This window comes from Ctenopharyngodon idella, chromosome 18, assembly GCF_019924925.1.
Source record: "Ctenopharyngodon idella isolate HZGC_01 chromosome 18, HZGC01, whole genome shotgun sequence".
Lineage (NCBI taxonomy): Eukaryota > Metazoa > Chordata > Actinopteri > Cypriniformes > Xenocyprididae > Ctenopharyngodon > Ctenopharyngodon idella.
Genome location: NC_067237.1, coordinates 19,454,398 through 19,479,257, shown reverse-complemented (window position 1 = coordinate 19,479,257; position 24,860 = coordinate 19,454,398). Strand labels below are relative to the sequence as shown.

The 24,860-nt window shown below is 37.8% G+C and overlaps 1 protein-coding gene across 4 annotated transcripts in view; it reads right to left on the bottom strand.

Moving 5' to 3' along the window:
- Positions 1-24,860, bottom strand: part of sema4ba (sema domain, immunoglobulin domain (Ig), transmembrane domain (TM) and short cytoplasmic domain, (semaphorin) 4Ba) — an 85,731-nt gene that overhangs the window by 28,342 nt on the left and 32,529 nt on the right. For all 4 annotated transcript variants that reach the window (XM_051870173.1, XM_051870172.1, XM_051870174.1 and 1 more), the window contains exon 2: positions 10,111-10,473. In XM_051870173.1, coding sequence (XP_051726133.1) covers positions 10,111-10,213 — 103 coding nt within the window. In that variant the 5' untranslated portion in view covers positions 10,214-10,473. The remainder of the gene's footprint in view (positions 1-10,110; positions 10,474-24,860) is intronic.

Sequence of the window (24,860 nt, the reverse complement as noted above, 5' to 3'; positions counted from 1 at the left end):
CCTATTAGAATCCTACACAACCCTTTTTTTAGTCACACTGTATAATTGTCAAAATGTATTATGTCGTCGCTGTCGGGCAGAAACCTCATATCTCCATATTTCGTCATTTTTTTCCCCCATAAATCATTACTAGTCACCCTTTTACGTCTGTCTGTGGCATTTTGCAAATATTCAACCAATGAAAAGTATTAAAAAGAGCTTGTGACTAAACCTCGTAATGCCATGGGATCCTCAAACTGTCTTCATAACTTCACTCCACCTCTGTCGTGAATGCAGTGCTGGTTCTTTGAATAAGTACAGCACTTTTTTTACTCAAAAAACACTATATATATATATATATATATATATATATATAGGCTAATGTTTTAAGTGTTTGAGAAGCAGAGAGGAGTGTCTTAGTCTAGCATTTGCCATCGACTCATAGTCAATACCGTCTTAAATAGCCCGTGCAAAGCACTTCATCTTTTATAACATTAGATTTTGGACAAATGATAGAAAAAAACTGAGCACTCACATAGCTACAGTAAACTTTATAACCTGCAAGTTGATTAAAACGTAATGTGATGCACTTGCTGCCTCAGATGCAGCTATTCTAATGACAGACAAAACACGTTTGTCTGAAATTCTCTGGTCAAAAACCTTTTGAGCTTGAATTTGGTAAAATGATAAAATAATATAATGACACATGCAAGTGTCTGAACATGTAAAGCCCCAATATCAACTTTGGCAATGCAGTGTTTTATTTATTATTTAAAAAATAGAGGTTTTTTTCCATTTCATGAAAAGTAGCGGTATTGGACATACAAGGTTTCCGCCCGACAGACAGCGACAATATATGATTTATCCATGCACATCATATTTTTTTCTAAAATCATGTGCGATTAAAAATCTTTAATCAAAATAAATTCCCCTCCCTCTGGCAATGACATCTCTTCTCTAATGACGTGTTTACTGGTGTGAGGGCGGGGCAACCTGTCACTCACATGAGATCACAGCAATAGCAAACCACAACCATCCAATCAATTGCCATTGTACAAAATCAAGTCCTGCCCTACATTTGTTCTTGTTAAAGAAGCCGTTTCACTCAGATATGTGTCACAATAAGGAAGAAAAACTATAGCAACTTCCGTTTCATGCCGACTTTAAACAGCGAAGCAGACAAATCTGTGTTTAATCTCACTAAACCAGTTGTGCCTGCATTATTTCTCTCCTTCTCGAGCGCCAAGTAAACAATGTATGCGGTGAAGGAGAATAATGTCATCTCCAGGTGTCAGGAGAATGACATGCCCCCTGTTGTCTTAATGACAAAGTGCTGACTGCTGATGCTGCTTTTGATGTTGGGAAAAACAATCTGGAAAAAACCCTCTTCAATTATTTTGTTGTAAACGGTGCTTAAGAATTATGATGACAAGTTTTACAGGAACATCAAGATCTGTTTTTTCTAAGAAGCTTATACGCTATACATTTTAAATACTGCACTTTATGGTGATGGCAAAAAAGGACGATTATTCATGGGTCAAGGTGAACAGACGAGCTATGGAAGCTGGATCTTCACAGCCATAATCATAAACTTACACCATGTCTACACCAAATGCGAGTGATGCGATAAAAGCAGACAGAACCCATTATAATCAGTGATGCTGTCTACACTGGATGCAGCGCGACGCAACATGACAAATTCCCGACAGTAAACTGATACCCCGTTCTATTTCTGACATACTTCAAGTGTTCACACTACTTGTTCACCCAAAAATGAAATTTCTGTCATTAATTACTCATTCTTTTGTCATTCCAGACCGGTAAGACCTTTCATCTTCGAACACAAATTAAGATATTTTTGATGAAATTCAAGAGGTTTTTTATTTCCCATAGAAAGCAACATAATTACCGTCATTCAAGGTCCAGAAAGGTATTAAAGACATCGTTAAAATAGTCCATGTGACTACAGTGGTTCAACCTTAATGTTATGAAGTGACGAGAATACTTTTTATGCAAAAAGTACGACATGAGGGTAATTAATGACAGAAATTTCATTTTTGGGTGAACCAACCCTTTAATATAAGTATTAAAGGGTATTAAGTACAAAAAACACCAAGGTCAATATACAAAACAAATAAAGGGTTGTGTTGAACCGCTGAGGTTTGCTAAGTGCATCCGAAACAGAAACATCTCAATTTCATCTAACAGCCTACAGATCCCCAGTGGGATCTTCCTGCAACACTCTTTCAAAATCTTTTTCTTCTCTTTTTATTGGGCTTTGTTAGACTCCAAACAGAATAAATTTAGACCAGAGATGAATCTTAATACCTTGTTTGAAACTAACGTTTGCACTGTTATCTAAGTAGAGCCTGTAAAAGTCTAATAGTGCCTGTAACACACATATAAAAGCAGGGGCTGGTCAACTTTCGACAGTCGTTATATACATAGTGACAGCAGAAAGAAAATTATTGTGTTTACAAAGTGCATCCCACTGTAGATATGTGATATTAGTTTTAAGAGTAACTGTAACATCTTAAGATTGCAGAAAAGTGAAACTGGAGTGGTTTGCGTTCACAAAGTACATTATAAGCAAACTGTACTGGTCCTGAAGGCATCTGAGATAATTTATACCACACTCATATATGTTCAAGCTAAAATTCTTGCTAACCACCCAGAAATTGTTGCCTGAAGGTTGACAGAAACTAAAAGCGAAAGGAACATGACTGTTTTTGCACTGTTTTATGACAATGCAAACCACATGAATCTGGCAAAAACAGCTGTGTGGACGTTCTGTTCACTCGCACATACTTCATTAAAGCATTGCTGGATTTGCCAGAAAGACAGCTGATGCTACACAGGGTACTGGGAGTCATTTACATTAATTAACATTGATCCACTGACCAGTCGATCTGTATGTGGAGTTGTGCAAACCGTAATACAGTACATTTAAATAATTATATATATATAGTTTAAATGTACTGGGGGGGGGGGGGGGGGGGGGGGGGCTGTTTTTACTGTATTTTTAATCAAACAAATACAGCCTTAATAAGCATAAGAGACTTCTTTCAAAAAAATCTGTGTGAATACAGAATTCATAGCATAATATTCGATTAAATCTTATATAAAATTACATTTGACATTGTTCCCAAATGCTCCCTTCCTTCCAAAGGAAGTGGTCAGCAAAGTGCTCCTGGGAAACTGTAGGCTCTTTTACAGTGAACTCTTAGTGTCTTTCCCCTTTAAGGACAAACCGCTTTCCCAAAAGGGAAACATACAGCTCCTTCTCACACTGCTCTGTTTTCATTAATGCCCTGCGTTGATGAGAAATGACTGTTGAGCTTCTCCAGAGGAGGAGAAAGGAATGACGCAAGACTCGGTTTACACTTCAGAAACATTCTGTTCTCTTCCACCTGCGTGCGTGGCCGGGTCTCCCTGTTCCAAAGTTAGAAACTCACCATGAAATATTGAAAAAGAGATGATATAATAGTTTGGAGTCATGGGAAGGACAAGAAAGGAAAAGAAAGAAAACATTAAGACATCAAGTAAAATCCGCTGAGACGTTCAGGAGAGAGGTTAGTGTTTGTTTAGTGAGCTGGCACAACGTCTCTCTTGTTAGCATGAGAAGTACAGAAGTGGCAGCTTGCACCGACACCATGGTGACCGCTGGAATTCTGGGTAGGTCAAACATGAGTTTGGCGAGTAGAACCCATATAAACACTCCTGGTTCAAACCGAGGGGGCCTCTAAAACTAAACGAAAGAGGATGAATGTGCGTGACGCCAAGTGCTGCAGTTAAAGGTTTGATCAAAAAATGTGTGTTAAATGAATTCACAAGGCAGAAAGGGTTCGAAAGCTGCAAAGAAAGGTGTAATTAGGGTTTTCATGAGTCGTGTGGTAACTTTTACTGGGAAATAGAGGCTGATTAATCTTCCCTATGAAACAACAAAACAACTTTTGCATTTACACAAACCTGCAGTTTGCAAAAGTCACTAGATATAATTATATATCAAACTATACAGGATGGTCCAGTTTCAGGATGGCTTTTTGGGACACCATGGTAACATGAAGCAAGTGCCAATAAACAAATAAAAATAAATGCTAGATGCAGTTGATGATCAATGATCAAGGAAACACAAACACTTATATTTGTTGATGTAGGAGCCTGTGTGGTTGTTTTTGTCTGACAGATTTGATTTATCAGTAGATCTTAGCAGCATTTCACGATATGGCTCTAATATACTCCAGTCGTGCCAAGATCAATTCAATCACACTGGAAGCGCAATGAAAATGAGTGGCGTCTATTTTGCAGCTCACACAGCAGTCTGTAAAATTCCTCCATGTCATATTGAGACTGAAGTTGCTGAAGTCTGGACAGCATAGCATTGATTAACATAAAAAACAGGGCTGTCAATCAAATGAATTACATTATATGCCAAAGTATCTATATGTCCGTCCTAGATTATTTTCTTTACATTATAATTCATTTGAATTCTACTTCAATTTGAATTAAAATTCTGCATTGTTTGCTTGAATTGCTCTGATGATAGGAATATTTCTTGCATTTCCTTTTATTGTATTTTTAAATTAAAGGCACAATATGTAAGATCTTTGGATTAAAATATCCGAAAATCCACTAGAACAATGTTATATATTTTGTTGACTTGTGTACTTACATTATCTCAGATGGTTCCAAGAATGTTTAAATCCAGAGAAATAAGCAATTTTAACCAGGACACGGACCGTGTCCGTACGTCGCCTATCAATGACAGCGTTACCCTCGGTTTTTATTTTGTATAAACCATTGAAACACCAAAGACGCTTTAATATATTATATGTTTTTATTAGACAGGTGCGCAACTGTTTGGATACATTCATCGACAGAAAACTAATCATGTTATATAGCTCAACACAGCAAGTCCTGGTTTAAATCTTGTTTTCTTGATTTACCTCGAGTACCATGTTTTACCATGGCTAATATCGATCTAGCTTACTGCAGTGTGCAACAAGTGTCTCATAGTAGCCACCGAGGGAACACACAGAAACTCGCTATAACAACTTTCAACACACAAATGTATCTAATATGATAAAACAGCGCTGCTTTACCCCACATACGCTTGACTGGAAGAAGCGGAAGCAGCAACTGCGGCATAAGAAAAGTTCTGCTGCTCTCGAGCTGTGTGTCGCGCTTGTCTCTCATTAGCAATCGCTCCAGCGACCTCGTTTCTGCTTGCAGAGCACTCGCTCCTGCTCTGCTTCATACTACAGTAATGTTAAAAATCTCATCCATAAATATGATTTCTGCCCAAATCCCATTGGATTCTTTTCTACCGACTGTAGACGTGAAGACAACACCTCCCATGTTTCCACGAAATCAAGGCGTCATCAAGCTACGCCATTGTTTTGAATAAGTGACCTCTAGCGGCGAAAAATTACATATTGTGCCTGTAACCACACTAAACTGACATGTTAATTTGAATGTTAATTTGTTTCAATAGGAATGAATTCATTCTGATTGATGAATCCGAATGTAGTGTTTACATGAACACTAAATAAAGTGATCAGGTTGATGTGCGCGTTTATATGTCACAAGCTTCAAATCGGAATTGATTTTTTGAAATGTGCACACTGCACGAATATACAGTAAATACTAGTGGGACGTTGTCCTGCTCCACTTCACAGATGATGAGTGGAAGGAGAATTTTAAAATGACACGACAGTCATTTATGACACTTTATTCAACAATAACGACAGCTCGTTCCGTGCATGCGCATTACTCAGTTTCAGTTTCCGATCTGATCAAGTGTTTACACGTCCCGTTGAACGGATTAGAAAAGGTTTAAACCACCCCTTACTTTGTTTGTAGGGTAAAAAACAGCACTTCTAAGCAAGTAAACAAGAGACATTCCTTCCTCTCCTGTTTCAATGTGCTGTATGTGATGCATGTGGTTGGATATGAATGGACTTTTTACACTTGATGCACGTTTTGAAAGCCTTCCATGGGTAAAACATAGAGCAGGTCTTTGCTGCTTCAGGCATGTCTGATCACCTCCAGCCACAATCCTCTAAAGAATCAAACACTGCACAAAGCTTGATCCCCATACCATGTGCATGATATATTATACTGTGGATCACACTATGCAGTCATTTCGATTTTAGGCTACGGTGATAAATCAAGTATTACACAAGTACATAAACCAAGGTTAGTAACCTTCATTCATAAACAGCAGTTAGCAACCTCGAAATTCCTTCTGTAAAAGCATTTCCTAGCTTTACCAGGAGAAAATGGCTGGATAAGCAGAGAGCTCTAGTGTAAACCGCTTATAGGTGTCTTTTTAAATAGCTTTCTAATGCGCTTTAAGCACTGCAGCATAGTGTGTATCAAAGAGAGGAACAAAAGAAGCGAGGCTGAGCAGATGTAGTTTCTCCTCCTACAACCCGTGATCCTTCTTAATAGGCACATAATGAGAAGCAGACCAGCGTTCACACCGTAACACACACAAACACACATCCACATTCATTATTCATGCCATATTAGCTTCTTTATTAGAATGGAGGGAAGGTGGGAACCAGCAAAGGGAGGAGAACGTTTGCACCACTGGGATGGAGAGACAGCCTGGTTCTTTTCCTTTAGTGAAATGTGTGCTGTTCTCCTTATCGGAGTGTGTTTTACATCACTGTACAGGTTTCGAGACTTCAGAGACTTTTCACGAGTGAGCTGGAGTCAGTGTGACCACAGCAGTTTCCTGAGTTTAATTTAACTAGTGCTGCACACACTGAACAGTTCATTGGCAGTAATTTGAGCCATTTAAACAGTACAGAAGCATTTGTTTATTATAAGTGTGAGCCAAATATAGAAATCTACTACAAAAATACTGATTCACTAAGAATAAACTGCACTCTCTGACAGCAGTGTTTATTTGGACACACTGTCGGCATATGTTCAATTCACTTAAGAAATTGTGCTAATCAGGTAAATCTGTGCTGAACACAAGTTACGTTTTTGCATACACATTACACTTAATTTAGCACATTTAAGCGGCTGGTTAAACTTGACATGGTTAGTGAATAAGACACAGGGTAATGTGCTAAAATGTTTAGTGAATTCAGCCCTGGACACTTTCTGTTCGTTCAGGTTTACCTGCATGACATTTGCCATTAATGTGACTGACAATGTATACAGACACCGGAACACACTCAAAGAGAGAGAATGAGCAGGATTCCTTGTGGATGAGAAACACCAGTGAAAAGAACAGCTGCATTCTTTCTTACAATACAGCATGATCCTGAGGACAAAACGAACAAACAGAGAAGAACAGAAGGAACAAAGTGCAACAAGAAGTGCTGGTCAGTAGAAAGAACAGAGGGATGACAAATGAGACAAGAAGAGAAAAGGAAAAGAAAAAACATGAAAAAGAGATCGAGAGACAAGACAAGATGAGTGGACAAGTAAAGAGAGACGAGATGAGACAAAACAAGACCAGAGGAAAAGTTAAGAGGCAAGAAGAGACATAAAGAGATAAGAACACTGTAAAACTCAATAAGTTCAGAATACTGAAAACATTTGAGGAAACTTATTACCTCAAAACATTTAAGTGAACAAACTCATTTTTTTAAGTTAGTAGAACTTAAAATTTTTGTGACAAGTGGGGCAGGGCGGGGCTGAGAGCTGTGGAAGCGGAACAAGGTGTCTCTCATTAAAGGGTTAGTTCACCCAAAAATGAAAATACTGTCATTAATTACTCACCCTCATGTCGTTCCACACCCGTAAGACCTTCGTTCATCTTCAGAACACAAATTAAGATATTTTTGATAAAATCTGATGGCTCATGTGGCCTGCATTGAGAACAAGTTAACTTAGACTTTCAAACACCCATAAAGGTACTAAACATATTTAAAACAGTTCATGTGACTACAATGGTTCAACCTTAATCTTATGAAGCGATGAGAATATTTTTTGTGCAGCAAAAAAACAAAATAATGACTTTATTCAACATTATCTAGTGATGGGCAATTTCAAAACACTGCTTCATGAAGCTCTAAAGCTTCACAAATCTTTTGTTTCGAATCAGTGGTTCGGAGCGCGTATCAAACTGCCAAAGTCACTTGATTCATTGAAATTTCGAAACACTTGTGCCGTAATGAAGCCTCGTTTACTGAAATCACGTGACTTTGGCAGTTTGAGATCGTTTGATACACGCTCCTAACCACTGATTCGAAACAAAAGATTTGTAAAGCTTTGAAGCTTCATGAAGCAGTGTTTTGAAATTGCCCATCACTAGATATTGTTGAATAAATTTGTTATTTTGTTTTTTTGTTTTTTGGCGCACAAAAAGTATTCTCGTTGCTTCATAACATTAGGGTTGAGCAACTATAGTCACGAACTGTTTTAAATATGTTTTTAGTAGCTTTCTGGGCACTTGAAAGTCTAAATTAACTTGCTCTCAATGCAGGCCTCACGAGCCATCGGATTTTATCAAAAATATCTTAATTTGTGTTCCAAAGATGAACGAAGGTCTTACAGGTGTGGAACGACATGAGGGTGAGTAATTAATGACATAATTTTCATTTTTGGGTGAGCTAACCCTTTAATAATCACGTCACCGGCATCCCTTCGCTCTCACAGTCCTCAGCCTCGCCCAACTCATCATTATGTTAATTACATACAGTTAATTTACATAAACATCACATTCAGATCTTGGTTAAATGTTAGATAGCAAATAACACATGCTATTATAACTATCAAAGAGACTGTCATTATATACTTGCATGTATATTATCAAACAACATACAGTGGTCTTAAAAGTTTTGCCGCCTATCCTCAACCTAACCACAGGCTCTACTCTCCACCAACTCTCCACCCTACAAAACTAACATAACAGAACAGAAATCCCAACATAACATACTACAATCAAATTTTGAGTTCATACAACTTTTTTCTATTAAGTACAATGAACTTTCATTATTATTTGAGTGAAACAAACTCATTTCATTTAATTAATTTTACTGTTCGGTTTTACGAGGCAAGAAGAGTCAAGATGAGAAGACAACAAAATGAGAAAGGAAGAAAAGACAAGGAAAAACAGAAGAGAAGAGAAGAGAAGAGAAGAGAAGAGAAGAGAAGAGAAGAGAAGAGAAGAGAAGAGAAGAGAAGAGAATGATGGGATGTTCCTTATATATGTTGGCAGGTGAACAAGACCTCCATGCAGGTAGACCCTCAAAAGAGGCAGTCGGCATGTTCAGGCAGGTTTAGTATAACCCCCCATCACAACCTGAGCCAGTTTAAATGAAGGTGAGAAATAAATGAGGAAAGGTGGGTGTGAATATAGGTTGTCATGAATCTGAAATCTTCATCCAACATAAAGACCCATGACCTCTTTGTCTCGGCACAAAAGGATTTGTGGACTTGGAAACAACAAATAGTGTCATTTACACTTCTGACTACGCAGCGAGCAACTGTATATATTAAATGAAAAACAACCACGTGTCGCACGCCACTGCTTGAACAAAACCACACTTTTGTCTTAAAAGGCGTCAACATTCTCCATCACAAAAGACTTTGTACCTTAGTGATGAAAACCATCAATAGTGCCATAGTAACTTAATAAAGCCATAGTGCAGTGTTTACAAACTCATTGTGCCTCTTCTCTTTACAATTCACTTTAGCCTGCAAAAACATGAATGGACGCACCCAAAAGTGCCTGCGATTCACGCGAGAGGAAGTGGTTTGTCTTTAACATGACAGATGTTGAAAGAGAGGGGACATATTATGCTGTTGGAGAATAATGAGACGGCTCAGAAATTTTAAATAGACGCTTTGTTATTCTTCGATGACTGACGTGGAGATGCACGTGTATGTTGCACATTATGTTCGCGGTGGCATAGCGGTTATGTAAACGCGGTAATCCACCTCCATACAAACACGCCGGAGGCCAGCATGAACCAATCAGCCCTTGATATCTGCTTTCTGTTTATCAACACTTCAGCAAGTGTTACTGTCTATGGGAGATGACAGGGTTTCCAGCCCGTAGCCCTCTTAAGTCGACTCCACACCGGCTTTTATTTATAGTCTCGTGCCAGTCGGCTCTTTTATACACTTTCAGTAAATGACACAGTGAGTTGTGCATGCACTTACTGTAAGAGAAACTGAGGCGAGGGGTGACGTCGTCTTCTGCTGCTTGACCCCATCCAACCAGGAGGAACAGGAAAGAGACACGTGTCATGTTTAGTGTCCACATTTTGCTCCTTGTGTCTCAGTGTGTTCTGTCTCTGGATTTTCTGGCGCTCATGAAGATCTTTTCCCTTGCTTGTTTATTTTTCTTCTTCTCCTTAAACTCCTGAAAAGGAGAGCCGTGTATTGATGTTAAGACCGGTGGTCACCTTCGCAGGGCCTCACAATTGTGGATTTCCACCAAGAAACAAGTCCTCAAGGACGATGATACGGCCCAAAACGGTCTCCATGTGCTTGTATAGACTGTCACACAGGCTTCTCAGCAATCTGTAACAAACAAGACGCAAGAATAGTCACATTAAAATGTGATAAAACATTTTATTACTGGTGGAAACTGTTTCATCAAAACAGCTTATACACTGAAAAAAAATTTGGTGTAGAAACCATTTTCACTCAGACATTGCTAGTGCATATTAAAGGTTGGAATAAACAATTACAAAGAAACGGCATGTAACACATTGAATCAAACGTGAAATTTTGTAGTAGACAAACTGGAATAATATTTTCTTGTCAGGCCAGCGCGGACAAACAATTACAATACGTCACTTTTCTGACATTCCACGATCCAACAAAACCAACTCAACATGTTCAATTGCTGAAAACAAGAGTCGACCAGCGGCAACAGATAACGACAGAGGTAACACACCAATGAGTTTTGTCGGCGTCTGTTGGTGCAGAGAGAACTGGCCTTAAAATGTACCCCAGTAATCTTTGTTTTATTTACAACTTTAAAAAGAGGCCTGTTTCCACCTGGTATTAAGATGCGTTTTGGTCGATCGGATCACAAGTAGACGAGGGAGACACATTCCCATTTACACCTAGTGTTTTAATCCGTCTCTTTTGTCCACTTTCAACCACTTCTGTCCTGATTTCTTCAAGGGGAGCGCCATGGGCCATGGGCCATGGGCACGTAAATGTATGGGTTTTTTCGATCTTTCAATTTACGTATGAACGCGCCCAGAGACAACGGAAAAACATACGAAGAGCAGCAGCTTTCGTTTCTACTCTGAAAGCCACAAGACCATGCCGAGCACTGTGAGGGCGTATCAGGAATGGTGAGAGAACATTGTGCTTGGTACATTTTTCGTTTACACTACGAAAGCAATCCAGTCGAATGCGTTTTCGACTACCTCTGGAAGTGGTCGAAAGTGGACAAGCACAAAACTTTTTAGACTCCGTTTACACCTGTATTTAGCGTCGTCCACTTGTGATCCGATCGACCAAAACGCATCTTAATACCAGGTGTAAACAGTATTCAGAATATTCATTTTTTTGCAGTCTTTGGTAACACTTTACAATAAGGTTCATTAGTTAAACATGTATTAACTAACATGAACTAACCATGAGCAATACATTTGTTACTGTATTTACGTTAATGATAGTTAATGAAAATACAGTTGTTCATTGTTCATGTTTGTTCACAGTGCATTAACTAATGTTAACAAGATTTTAATAATGTATTAGTAAATGTTAAAAATTAACATTAACAAAGATTATTAAATGCTGTAGAAGTGCAGTTCATTATTAGTTCATGATAACTAATGTTAACTAATGAACCTTATTGTAAAGTGTTACCCAGTATTTAATATACAGTTTAATTAGAACTGACCCTGCTGCAAAAAAAATTGCATCTTAAGCCAGCCTGAGCTAGTTTGCCGGTCTTGGCTGGTTTAAGTAGCCGAAGCTTGTTAAAGTTGGTTTCCCAGCTGAGAGACTAAAAAGCGAAAAGTGCCCAAAAGCCCTTTAAAACTGACAAAAATCTTTGACTTAATCAAGACCATGTGTATAGAATCAATTTTACAAGTGTTTCTCTATTTCTAAATGAAGCAAACATCCTCTTCATGCTACGCTAAACCCACAATACAGCGTGAAAGAGCCGCATTATGTCACGCTTGATAGCACCAGGAGACGTGGGAGTTCAAACCAACAGTCTCCTACCTGTATGGTAAACTCTCCGTGTGGGGTTATATCACTGAAAATCATCAGTAAGATTTGGACTGTGCCAAGAATTGCCGCATGAATGAGAATATGTAGCCCTAAGGGACACAGATTTACACAATATTTACTCACTGCTCAGCAGGGCTCTATGTCTGTGTTTAATCAGCTTTAATCGTTAAGGTGAGCATGTTTGGGTCTAAGTTTGTAGAAAACTGCCCTGTTTAAAAGACTTCTATTACTGGTCACTGTAATATGTTGCGTTTTGTATTCTAGTGTTAGCAACTAATCAATACTTGGTCAGCCAATATCACAAGAAACTGGGGCAATTGTTGGTGAAAAAAAAAACAAAAAAAAAACAGCCTGAACCAACATGGACAACCCTACTGACGTAAGCCTGTCTTCTCAGTAGGATGTAAGGATGATATGGCAATAAATGAGTACTTCCTGGAAATGGTGATATCACTTATTAGACAATGGAGTATGCATCATTTTCCATTTATATGTTAGGTTGCAAAGTTCGGAAAACAGTTGTTTGCAATAATCACCCATCATCATTCATCAGTTCCGTTCCATAAAGCACTGTTCTGAGAACGCATTTTCAACTTAATGCCATAAAATGTAAAATTTCCAGCCTCCTGCTAAGATGACCTCATTTGCTCCCATTTAGATAAGAAACGTAAAGGCATACGTGGAGTTTGTCTGCCAGGCAAATGAAATGGACTGTAAATAAGTTGAATAGCTTTGCACTTGATATGTGATCTATAGTTACAGGCACAGAACCCAACCCTGTCATCAGCCCAATATGTCAGTAGGAAAACACTTAAGTGGTTTCCATTACTCTGGCTATGTAGACGAGCCTTTTAAGCACAACCACAAAGCTAATCCAATTTCAATTCCCATTTAGGTTTAGGATTTAATATCAACGTCAAATGTGTATACTTTATTGTTATGAACTGCCAACAGTAAAGGGCTAACAAATGGGATGTGGTGTAAAATCAGTATTTGAGGAAGTAGAAAAACAGTCTGGCTTTCAACAGACAATGAATGTCTAAAACATACATGCCACAAGTATGTTAAATTTGTAATTATTAAGTTTTAATTGTGTAACTCCAAGTTTTGAATGATGTAAACTTAAATGAATAGTTCACACAAAAATAAAATTTCTGTCATAATTTACTCAAGTTGTTCCAAATCTGTATTAATTTCTTCAAATGAAGATATTTTGAAGAATGGTGGTAACCAAGCAGTTTCCAGTATTTATTTATTTTCTTTCTATACTATGGAAATCAATGGGGACCAGCAACTGTTTGGTTACCAACATTCACACAAAATATTTTCCTTTATGTTCAACAAAGAAAGAACTTCATGCAGGTTTAGAACAACTTGAGGGTGAGTAAATGATGACAAAATTGTTATTCTTTGTTGAACTATCCCAAAAAGATGGATCTAGTACATCTGTAGATGGTCCGTATATATATTGTAAGGCAATAATGCTTCTGCAGATCATCGTGTCTATTTGTGCTTTAAAACAAAACTTTAAAAAGCTTTAAAATTGAGCCAACACTGTAATTTGGCATCAAGCTCTAAGAGTGATACTGCAGGCCAATTTACTGTACAACTGCCAAAACAGCAAGGATGCTTTGCTCTAATATAGACAACAAGAGAGCACGGCATTAGCTGACAGTCCCTGAATAAAAAGAAGACAAAAACAAGGCTACTTTTCCATCTGGAGCATGACAGGCCTTGGACTCCCAAAGGAAAGATTCACATCCCAAACGGGAAAACTGCTGCTTGTTTAAACAGCGTCTCAAAAATCATAATAACACAACATGGGGAGATAAACTACTTCTGAAGAACTGCTGAATCATTGATGACTGTGGTTTATCAGCACCAGACCTAAAGGCACAAAACACTTGATGTTTATGTCTGATAAAGAGATTTATGTCACTGTTTAAGCAGTATATGACATCTAAGATGATACCTATGAACAACAAATGGCAACAAAGTACAACAAAGTTTAACCTATATTCACATGCAGAAAATATGGAGCCTCAAAAGGACATTTTGTATAATCTAGTATTAATACATCAACAACCACCACAAAAAGCTGATTTCCCTTTAGAAAAGTTCACAAACTTCATGTGTTTGCTGTATTTTGCATTGGCTACAGTGTTTCACCATGCACCATCAGATACTAAATGAAGACTTAGTGCATTCTATCTCAGCTCTGACAAGAGATATGTTTACAAGGTCAAACTCCTCCTGCTACTGTCCATATGCTGGGGTTGGAATGTGTCCTGCACTAGTCAAGGCTGTGGCTTCAGCCATATTGGTGTGGGAGGCTCGCTCACCAAGCACCATTAGCCTTCCTAGCATTGGGAACACTGGAGTGACGTCCCAGTTGACCAATGGCAATGTGATCTCATTAATTTCAAGTTTTGACAGGAAGAGGATAAATGCTTCCGAGGCACGTGAGGAGCTGAAGTAGGACGCTGAAGGTCTCTCTGTCATCGCAGAGATATAATACATATTTCCCTTTCTTTCTACTGTTGGGTTAATGCAGGAGTCACATCATCTCAATACTCGTCCTCAACTGTGATAAATGATCTACAATCCCCAAATCCTAAAATTAATGACCCCAATGAAGAGTTAATCATTCAGATAGAACTAATGGTAAAACACGTTTTAACTTGTCTAATTTGTAAAGACTTTATGGCCTATACCTTCTAAACCCAAATATCAGAGTTGTGATCGCTCTCTAATTTAGACTGAATTTATATATTTGTTTGGTATTTTTTTAAGATTTTTAAGATCTATGGTGTTTTGTTGGTGGGTTGATCTCTAACAGCCAGCTAAAATGACTGATACACTATGACTTTATATGATTTGTAATATAAAAACAAATCATTTGGAGGGTATTTCTTGGAAGGAACTGGGACAAAGTGTCCTCTAGTGTCAAATATGAAAAAAATTGAAAGGCTAAATGGTTCGCATCATCATAAAGTAGGAAACTTTCATCCTCTGCCCAAAGAATAAATAAATTGATGGCAAATGTTAACAAGTTCATAAATAATCTCTATTCAGCCAACGGCCAATTCTGTGCTCTCCCGGTACGTGAGCCACATGTGACGATGGCATCAGATGTCACTTCCTGTATGTCATAAAAATAGAAATGGTTTACTACATAAACAGCTGTCCAGATTATCAGGTTTGTCAGATGGGATAAAATTAGGCTTTACTTGAGCTGTGTCTTGACTCGACATAATCAAAGAAGGCTTGTGACTCGACTTAGACTTTGACAGCGACTCGCAACTTGACTTGGACTTGAGCCCTCTGACTTGTAAAGACTTTATGGCCTATACCTTCTAAACCCAAATATCAGAGTTGTGATCGCTCTCTGGTCCCTGGAGCATATTATCAAACCGGTAAGATTAGCGCTGCTTTGGCTGGCACTGGGCCAGAGAGGGACTCGTTCAGCGAGCGCTTGTCATATATCACAACTGTTCATTGTTTTCAACCACATAATGTTTATTATATGTTTCAGACATTTAAATACACATAAGTTCTAGCAAACCATTTATAATTTGAAAAAAGGCCTATATACACTGATGTGTGATGTGAAAGGGGGGGTGGAAGGGATTTATTTTTCAGTGACTGAAATGAAATCGTGTTCTCTTGGTTTAAAATTGCGTTCCAATAACTTAAGAATTGAAGCTTTGAGGACTTGACTTGAGACTTGAATGCAAAGACTCAAAACTTACTTGTGACTTGGAAAACAATGACTTAGTCCCACCTCGGGTGTGTGGGTATGTGTCTGTGGATGTGCGAGTGCAGAAGCAGATGTGTGAGATGAGGAATGTGTCGTGACTCAAGGGGACTTTAAAGAATAACTAGCACATGTGTGACAAATGTATGACTCATTGCTCTCAAAGTGCCTGCTGAAACGGTCCATTGCAGATGTTCTGCAAACTTTGAGATCATATACATATGAACACCTATGATTCAGAGAACACAACCAATGTGATTGCAAAATGTGACTCAGGTACATAAGTAATGCTGACACCTGTTCACATGCACTGTCATCAGAGTAAAGTTCAAAATTGGTGTCTATTTGACTTCCTGCGCAGTACGGAAACAGTGAATCATGAAGTGCGGGATCTGAGATTGTGAAGTTTTCCACTGTCCTCATCTCCGAGCTGATCCCCAGACCCAGCTTAGAGTAATTATTGGCCAACTCCTCCCTGGGTGATCTGGCCAGCCTTAATTACATCCATATGTTCTTTAATAGCCTAATTAAAATCTTATTAAATAGCCAAAGCAAAATGGAAAAAAATCTGCCTCAATTCACGTTTGAATATGTTAAAAAAGGAGCTTCCACAAATGATCAGTCTATTTTTTTTAAGGCAAGACTTCTCAGATGAAAAGCATTACATTTTAGTTCAATTAAATGGGTGACCTAACTAGATAAATGCAGATAAAATGTAAAATATGACCATGAAATGGCCCAGGAATATCATTACCTCTGTCTCTTTAAAGTAAAATACCTCTAACGGGGACAGAGTCAGATGTGCAAATATTTCTAGCGGAGATTCATTTTGTCCTCTCGCTCCTGCCTAGAAATTTCCATAACAGATGTGAGGTCTGTGAAATGTAGAACAGCACAGAAGTGGCTGCGAAAGGACCTGCTAATGCCATCAACTCTTTGTCAGGTAAAACGATATTTAAATGAAAAGCTGTTTCTGGTATGCTCTTAATTTTTGGTGCATATTTAATTATCTTACTGGTTGAATTAACGTTATAACTATAATCGTTCTAAATATAAAAGAATAGCAAAGTCCACACCACAACTATAATGATAACAGCACAGATAAATAAATCACTTTCAGAAGATTTCTTCCAGCTGATGTATAATAAACTCATTGACAGCCAATCAGAATCCATCCTGCTTTAATAAGCTCAAGCATTTGCAGTGGCAGACAACAAACCTGCAGTGTGAATGTAACGGATGTAGGCCAGTAAGAGCTGTGTGACTGACACTACGGTCTTCAGCCTCCTTGTTAGAGCGCCCAATGCTGGCGGACCCAGGTTTGAGTCCCGCTTAAAGCGGGTGGTTCAAACAGGAGGGGTTACATTGGTGTCGTGACCCGGATGGTAGTGAGGTTTAGGGGGGGTGAGTGTAACGGACGTAGGCCGGTAAAAGCTGTGCGTGTAAACCTCACTTCCCTGATCTTAAGAGGCGCTCTTGTGACTAACACTAGAGACTGTGGCTTTTAGCCTCCTTGTTAGAGCGCCTGACTCCCATGCTGGTGGACCAGGGTTCGAATCCCGCTTAGAGCAGGTGGTTCGAACAGGAGGGGTTACACGCGCTTAGAACAAACAGAAGGATATCATCCGCTGGTGTGGACGCTAATATTGTTATTGTTATTGTTATAGTTATCGTTTTTGAACGGGCCTTTACAGTTGCAATTAAAGGCCCAGAGTTCTCCACTTTTGGCTAATACTACTTACTGATCCATGCTGGACAGAAACAATGTGTGGACTGTCACTGGATGTACTTGAATGCCAAAGTTTAATTTGAGCAATTTCAATATAATTAGATGTGTAATGCTGCTAGTGTCACAGCATTGACTCATCTCTGATGGCATCCCCACTGCTTTCAGTTTTATTTCGAGAGAAACAAAGCTCCCTTACTAACATGCAGTGTATATGGAAGAACGGCCATGGTTTTCCAAGAAATCAGCCTCAATGGAATTTATTACAAAGTAATGCAATTCTCAGAAAAGGGTATATAAAATAGCTCCTCAGATGGAGAAGCCAGAATCTCAATGAACAGAATGCAACAGGTGGAGTTTTGCCATTTCAGTGGGTGGCTACATTCAATGTGTTTTACATTTTCCCCCGCAAGTGCAAAATTAAAGCAGGATGATCATATAAACCATCTCACTTATTATTAGATTATGTTAGTGACCTGATTTCTAAGATTATGATTGTGTATAGACAGAGTGTGATTTGGCACTTCAACAGGGACTTGCTGCCTTTTTTTCCAGGCACTTAGACAAAATCTCCCATTCAAAGTCAGTCTATAACTCATATTAAAGGGGTGGTTGATTATGATTTCACTTTTTTAACTTTAGTTAGTGTGTAATGTTGCTGTTTGAGCATAAACAACATCTGCAAAGTTACGACGCTTAAAGTTCAATGCAAAGGGAAATATTTTCTTTTAAAGAACTCGCTGTTCAAGGACTACAACAAACGGCTGGTAGGGACTACAACAAGCTTCTTCCTGGGTTAGTGACATGTAAGTCTGTAAGGCTGATGTAAGGCTGAACACCGTTACTGACAATCGTCATTTTTGCTGCGTGAGATTCTCCAGCTTTGTTGTTGTTGAGCAACCGAATCGTGAGTTGTTAAAGCTCCGCCCTCTTTTGGAAAGCGGCCAGGAGCTGAAACTTCACAGACACATTCTGTGGACACCAGAGACTTATATTACATCTTGTAAAAAGGGCATTATAGGTCTCCTTTAAGGCTTTTTAAGCATTTTAAAATGCACAAAATGTTGTATTATAAAGATGATATATATAAAATGGGCACAGACATGATGAAATTACATGACCAGACAAATGCTACTCATTTCTTCTCTGTAGCCCTCCTGTTATTGGACACTTTCGCTTAGGGAATAAAATGAATTATGTCTAAATGCACAATAACACATTAATACATTGGCATTTATGCCCAGTGTTGCCAGATCTTGCTAGAAAAATAAGCAACCATTTCATTTAGAGTTTTCTTTGACTTTTTTTGGGCTTTTGCAGTTATTTTTACAGTATGCAAGTGCTGAATATACAGAAATTCAACACTATACTTGCAGTACATACAGTATATTCACCGTAGTAAGTTGAGATTACTATACTTTTAATACCAGCATAATGTATTAACTGAATACAATATAATTTTTTTTCCTCTAACTACATGCTCTGAATGCTGTGTTATACATTTGTTTATGTAGTGTCTAAAAAATGATCTGTAGTGTATATATATTAACTGGCTGTGTATGATCTGAAACGATTGCTGAAAGTGGATCACCCTTAGGGGAAGAACCCTTGATGATTTTCTGGAAGTGGCCTTAATCCATGAGGAGCTCTCTCTTTCTCACAGTCCTGTTTGAGCGAAGGGAGTATCTATGCCTCATCTTTAGTTTATCTATTCTGCACTGGGTCCTCTGAGACATGATGCATAGAATGTCAAATACAAAAGATTTCTTTAAAAACAGGAAAATGGGTCTTAAAGTCAAGACCTAGGTTGTATGTTTCTTTTGATGTAATCTAATCTACGGAAGCTATTAATACAATTAGAGCCTCCTGGGGTTGCCAATTGTTCAATAAAAAAAGAACATCAATTGAAGGTTTTTCAGATATGAATTTAAGCATATTTAGTTCAAATGAAGATGCAAAATAGGCCTCCCTTACATTATTTACAGCATTGTGTTGTTCCTGGGTCAAATCTCACTATGTTTATTTTATGAACAACGACAGTTCATTCTGTGCTGGAGCAGCTGGCAAAAGTGATACTGTGTAATTACTCAAGTAAATAATGCATGACGACATTTGCTTTGATATCTACACTGCGCAGGATTTAATTACACTGATTACAGCTGTGCAACTTCAATGTGTCTGTACAATGAGATTCAAGGAGATTCCCTGCAAAGACAGCCTATCTGCTCAAATTATTATTTCTAAAATAAGCAATGATTGTATGGGGGGTTTAACACATGCATTTTTACAAAGAGGGGAAAAAAGAGACCTGCCTTCTATTAATTGAAGGTCCACTGTGATTTGGGTCCAATAGGTTTCTCATGCCAGCTGGGCCTTTATAAACAGTGGCTGTGTCTGAAAACCAAAGGCAGCTGCATTGCTGCCCAGTCAGGCAATGACTTCACAGGCAACGTATAAAGGCATCTCCTAAGGAAACATTCAGACAGTTTTCTCAGACAGTGTTTTTAAGCCAATATCTCTTACTGCTCTAAATCATATCATACAGCTGTTACAGAAGTCAAACATCTGTGTCTTCTGAGAATCTCAGCTCCATACCGTGCAAACTCGCTCCGAATGCATTTGCACAATTACTGTGTCAGCGGCATTTTAAAAGCATTGCAGGGACAGAAGATAAGTGCTCAGAGGTCTCACGTTGAACCCTGCAGTCCAGTAATGATGTTCTGTGGAGGCAGTTCATTTTCTTGTAGCCTAACATCAACAGAGGCAATAGTGCACTTGGAAATTACAGAGACGTTCACTAATAAAGCTCTGACAGTTAGGGCATGGAGCTGTCAGCACATTTCTTTCCTGCGTTGTTTGCTATATAATGCATAGATATGACTTGTGGGTTTCATGCAATGGCTATCAGGGGACTAGAGAAAGTTTCTGCTTTAGAACCTCAAGGAATCCCGGTATAATTACATACAAACAAGTCTGGAAGAATGCCAGTGCCCTGCAGTCTTTGAGTCTACAGGCCTCACTTACTGTGTCTGTCTGTGGTGAAGTTAATATAATAAATATTTGTTTATTACAGAAAAATCAGACACATCATGAGTTTCTAGTACAGACAAAAGGAAAACCTTAATTAAAAAATACAGACAGATTTTTTTTTTAAGGTATGGAATCTGATTACCTAAATATTGAGTTTATTATTGAGTATATATATAATTATTAAATATATATATATATATATATATATATATATATATATATATATATATATATATATATATATATATACACACACACACACACACACACACACAGTTAAACCAAAATTTATTCAGACACTTAGAACATTTCATTCATTAATACAGTTTATTCACTATAGTTTAAAAAATGGTAATAAAATATGACAAGATCTCAGAGTTAAAAATTAATCTTAATTATGTCAGATAACACTTAAGCAAAACATGGTCAGGTCAAAGTGTCTGAATAATTTTTGGTTCCAAATTTTTATCAATTTTACTGTTAGTCCACTATGAAGAATATTTGGGTATAATATGTCACAGTTTACTTTATTTTGTTATCCTCAGTTACATAAATGAATTATAGTGTCCTGCACCCACTAGTAAAAATATATCAAACATATCAAAAATGGCTGAATAATTTTTGGTTTGACTGTATATATATATATATATATATATATATAAAATAAAAAAGCAAAAATAAATAAATAAAAATAAACATATTTAAATTATGTTTATGGAAGGAATAAGGTATGGAACCTGATCACCTAAATATTGAGTTTATTATTGAGTATATATATATATGCTTTTTTATCAAAAAATTATTTTATTTACATATAATTATAATATATATAAAATTTATATTATAATTATATGTAAATAAAATAAATTTTTTTTATTAAAAAAAAAGCAAAAATAAATAAAAAAATAAGCATATTTAAATTATATTTAAGGAAGGAATAAACGTTACCATTTATGTGATTTTTGAGCCAGCTGTTTTAGAAGTTAAGCCCAGATTTAAACACATGGAGTGACGTTTGTGTGACACAGGTGAAGAGAGCTGTAAAAGTAGTCTGGTTTTAAAAGTAGGTCAAGGCCTGCTTTACCACTTTACTTCCATTTCTAAATGTTTCCAATTGTTCAGTATTATCTCACCATCATTTATGGTGGTGGTAATATTGGCCTGAGTGCTGATAAGGGCACTGAAAACTACAAAGTTCTGTGCTACTTCTGCTTCCTGTTATGCCTGAGCTGCTGGCAGTACTATAATAGTTATAGACCAATATATTCTATATATTTTTTATATTTCTACCACTAACATTCAAAGAAAAGCTTCAGAATATAGTTAAATCAAGAAAAGAAGCCTGATCCAATCCTTCAGAGACATTCATCTTTTTTCAAAGAAAATAATCCTTTGAAAAACAATCTTATTTTTTTATTATGGTGTGATTCATTATTTTGGCTGAGGCAGGACAATTTCAGTTCACTGGCTGGTTGTGATTTTGAATACATGCTTGATCATCCAAACGATTTGTAATTTATTCATTCCTTTTATCCCACACTTTGTTACTGCTTTGTAGATACAGACCTACAACTGATGATTCTAACAAAGCATGCTGGTGGTATCCTTTTATTGTATGTTTTCTGCTATAGATGGTGCAGTGTGGAGAAAATGCCTGCATTCCTGGGACTTAACATGCATAAGACAGATGTTTAGGGTGCTGGTAAGTGTGCTACACCCATCAATCACATCAAAGGGCCAATAGTACGGTGCATGCAAGGAGGCCTTCAGAGCACACGGCCCCTCCTAATGGCCGTCAATATCTCTACCATCACTCAAACTGTCTTTCACAGCAAGACAGATTCCTGCCAGTGCCTCCTGAACCCTCCTAACAGATGGAGCTCTAACTTCATAGCCACCAATAAAAACTCTTTCTAGTATCTTCACTGTAATAGTATTAGTGCTAGTCGCAGTCGTGAGCTTGATTAGTCATGCAGGAGTCGGTGTGCACGGATGCATCTCTCAGCAAGTGGGCGTTAAAAGCCTCAGCGACTAAAGGCCCTGCCGGTAATGGCCATACTGGCTCTTCAAAAATGTTTGATATGATTTCATGCTTTTTCCATTGCAAAATACAAAGACACAGATCATAAACACTGCACAAATCATATCAAAATCTGTTGCTGGAGAAACATCTACTATAATAACATTTATATGTTGCTTGCAAAAATGTTTTTTTCAGAATACACGTCAATTTTTAGAAAGCCATCAATGGAAAAAGGTGCTTTGTAAGCATGTAATGGTGTAGTTATGGCCGAAGTTAGCCGGCCAACCTTCCTTAAGCTGGATATCCATAGAGGAATGCAGCAAGTGGTTTATTTATACTTTACCATTACTAAGTTGCATTGCAACATGATACCCCTCTACACAATCAATACAGCGTATTGCACAAGGGCATGGCATGATTGGATCAATGTAAAGCTGAGGGAATGGAACCCAAACAAAAATGTATCCTGAGATGCACTGTCTGATGTTGGAGCTAAACACTGAACAGATCTTTGTAAAACATCATGTTTCTGCATAGCGATATAGAGCGATATGCTGATATATCGCACGGCTACGAGTGTGATATTGCTTATATAAAGCAGTATAGTAATGCTGCTTGTGTTAGGGGTCAATTTGACTCTAGCAAACAACAATAAAAAAATAAATAAAAATAAGGCTACTTCAGGTTCACCTGACCACTAAAAACAGCTGTCTAAATATAGAAAATACAAATAAAAAAAATAATAAAAAAGCTCAAAAAAATCATTTGAAAACAATCAAATAAAATGAAATAAAATAAATGAAAATAAAATAAAATGCAATGAAATATAAAGTAAGAAAAAACACTAAACCTGGAATCCTGAACTTTATCTAAGTGATGTGCAACTCTTTTCTACATGCATCAGAGAACACTCATCTCTTCGATCTCTATTTTCACATTCTGCTGAATCTGATAGTCAATCTAAAAAGCATTTTATGTGGGCTCTTCACATGCAGCTAGATAACCCCTTTACTGTTAAGCAAAGATTGATGACCATTAATTATTGCCCTTCGCTTGGAAGCGACCCAAAAGCATCCAAACGATTGAATGCATGACATAATCCCCCAACAGAGTTGAGGCAGAAAGACTGCGGCAAGCCGTTTCTATGGCTGTGAGTCCCAACACTGCAGTCAGTCTGTGCTCTGCCTGACAAGAGCTCTTGTCGATGAGATGAAATGCACTCTGTGCTTTTAGACAGCAAACTTCAAATGCCCATTACGGAGATTAAATCTCTGAACATTTTTCATCAAAACCATGCATGTAAAATCTATCAGCAGCACTATGCAACTGGATCAGCATTTTGAATATTAGCAGAAGCTCTTGATTCACTGTTGGTGGGAATTTATTCATGCAGTGCTCACGCTGTTACAAAAGAAACCTGAGGGTCATTTGGGGCTGTTATGCTGCCATAACCAAACCACTCAGCTAGCCTGACACTGACTGGTGGGTGATCTCATTGCAGGCGGCTCAATAAAACACACGCTCATTCTAGGGCCAAAGAGTGCAATGTCACCCAGGCAGCGGCATCTCAACCATCCCTGTGATCCAAACAATCCCTTACAACTCAGATATTTTGAGTAAATTCCACTCCACGCACATTTGAGTCCTAGACGACGTCTTGTGACCCTGGAGGACGGGCTGACCCATAATTAATAGGGCCGACATGGGTCATGTCAATCAAAGTGGAAGCTCACTAGCATAATGCTTCGCACTTGAAACATATATGATTCACGTATTTCTGTGTGAGGAAACATTAATTAGAGCTATGTTTGCATCTATAAGAATGTTTTGTCCCCTTCTGAAAAAGTAGTACGTTTAAAAAAAGAGTACTTATTATAGAATTAAAATACTATATTTCGAACTTAAGTATGAACTGAATGACACTTAAAGGTATAGTTAACCAAAAATGAAAATTTTGTCAATACTTATACCTTCAAGTTGTTCCAAACCTGTTTGAGTTTCTTTCCTCTGTTGAATACAAAAGAAGATATTTTAAAGTAGGTAACTAGAAAGTTGACGACTATAGTATTATTCTCCTACTATGGAAGTCAATGGGTGCCGTCAACTGTCTGGTTACCAACTTTAAAATATCTTCTTTTGTGTTCAACAGAAGAAAGAAACTCAAACAGGTT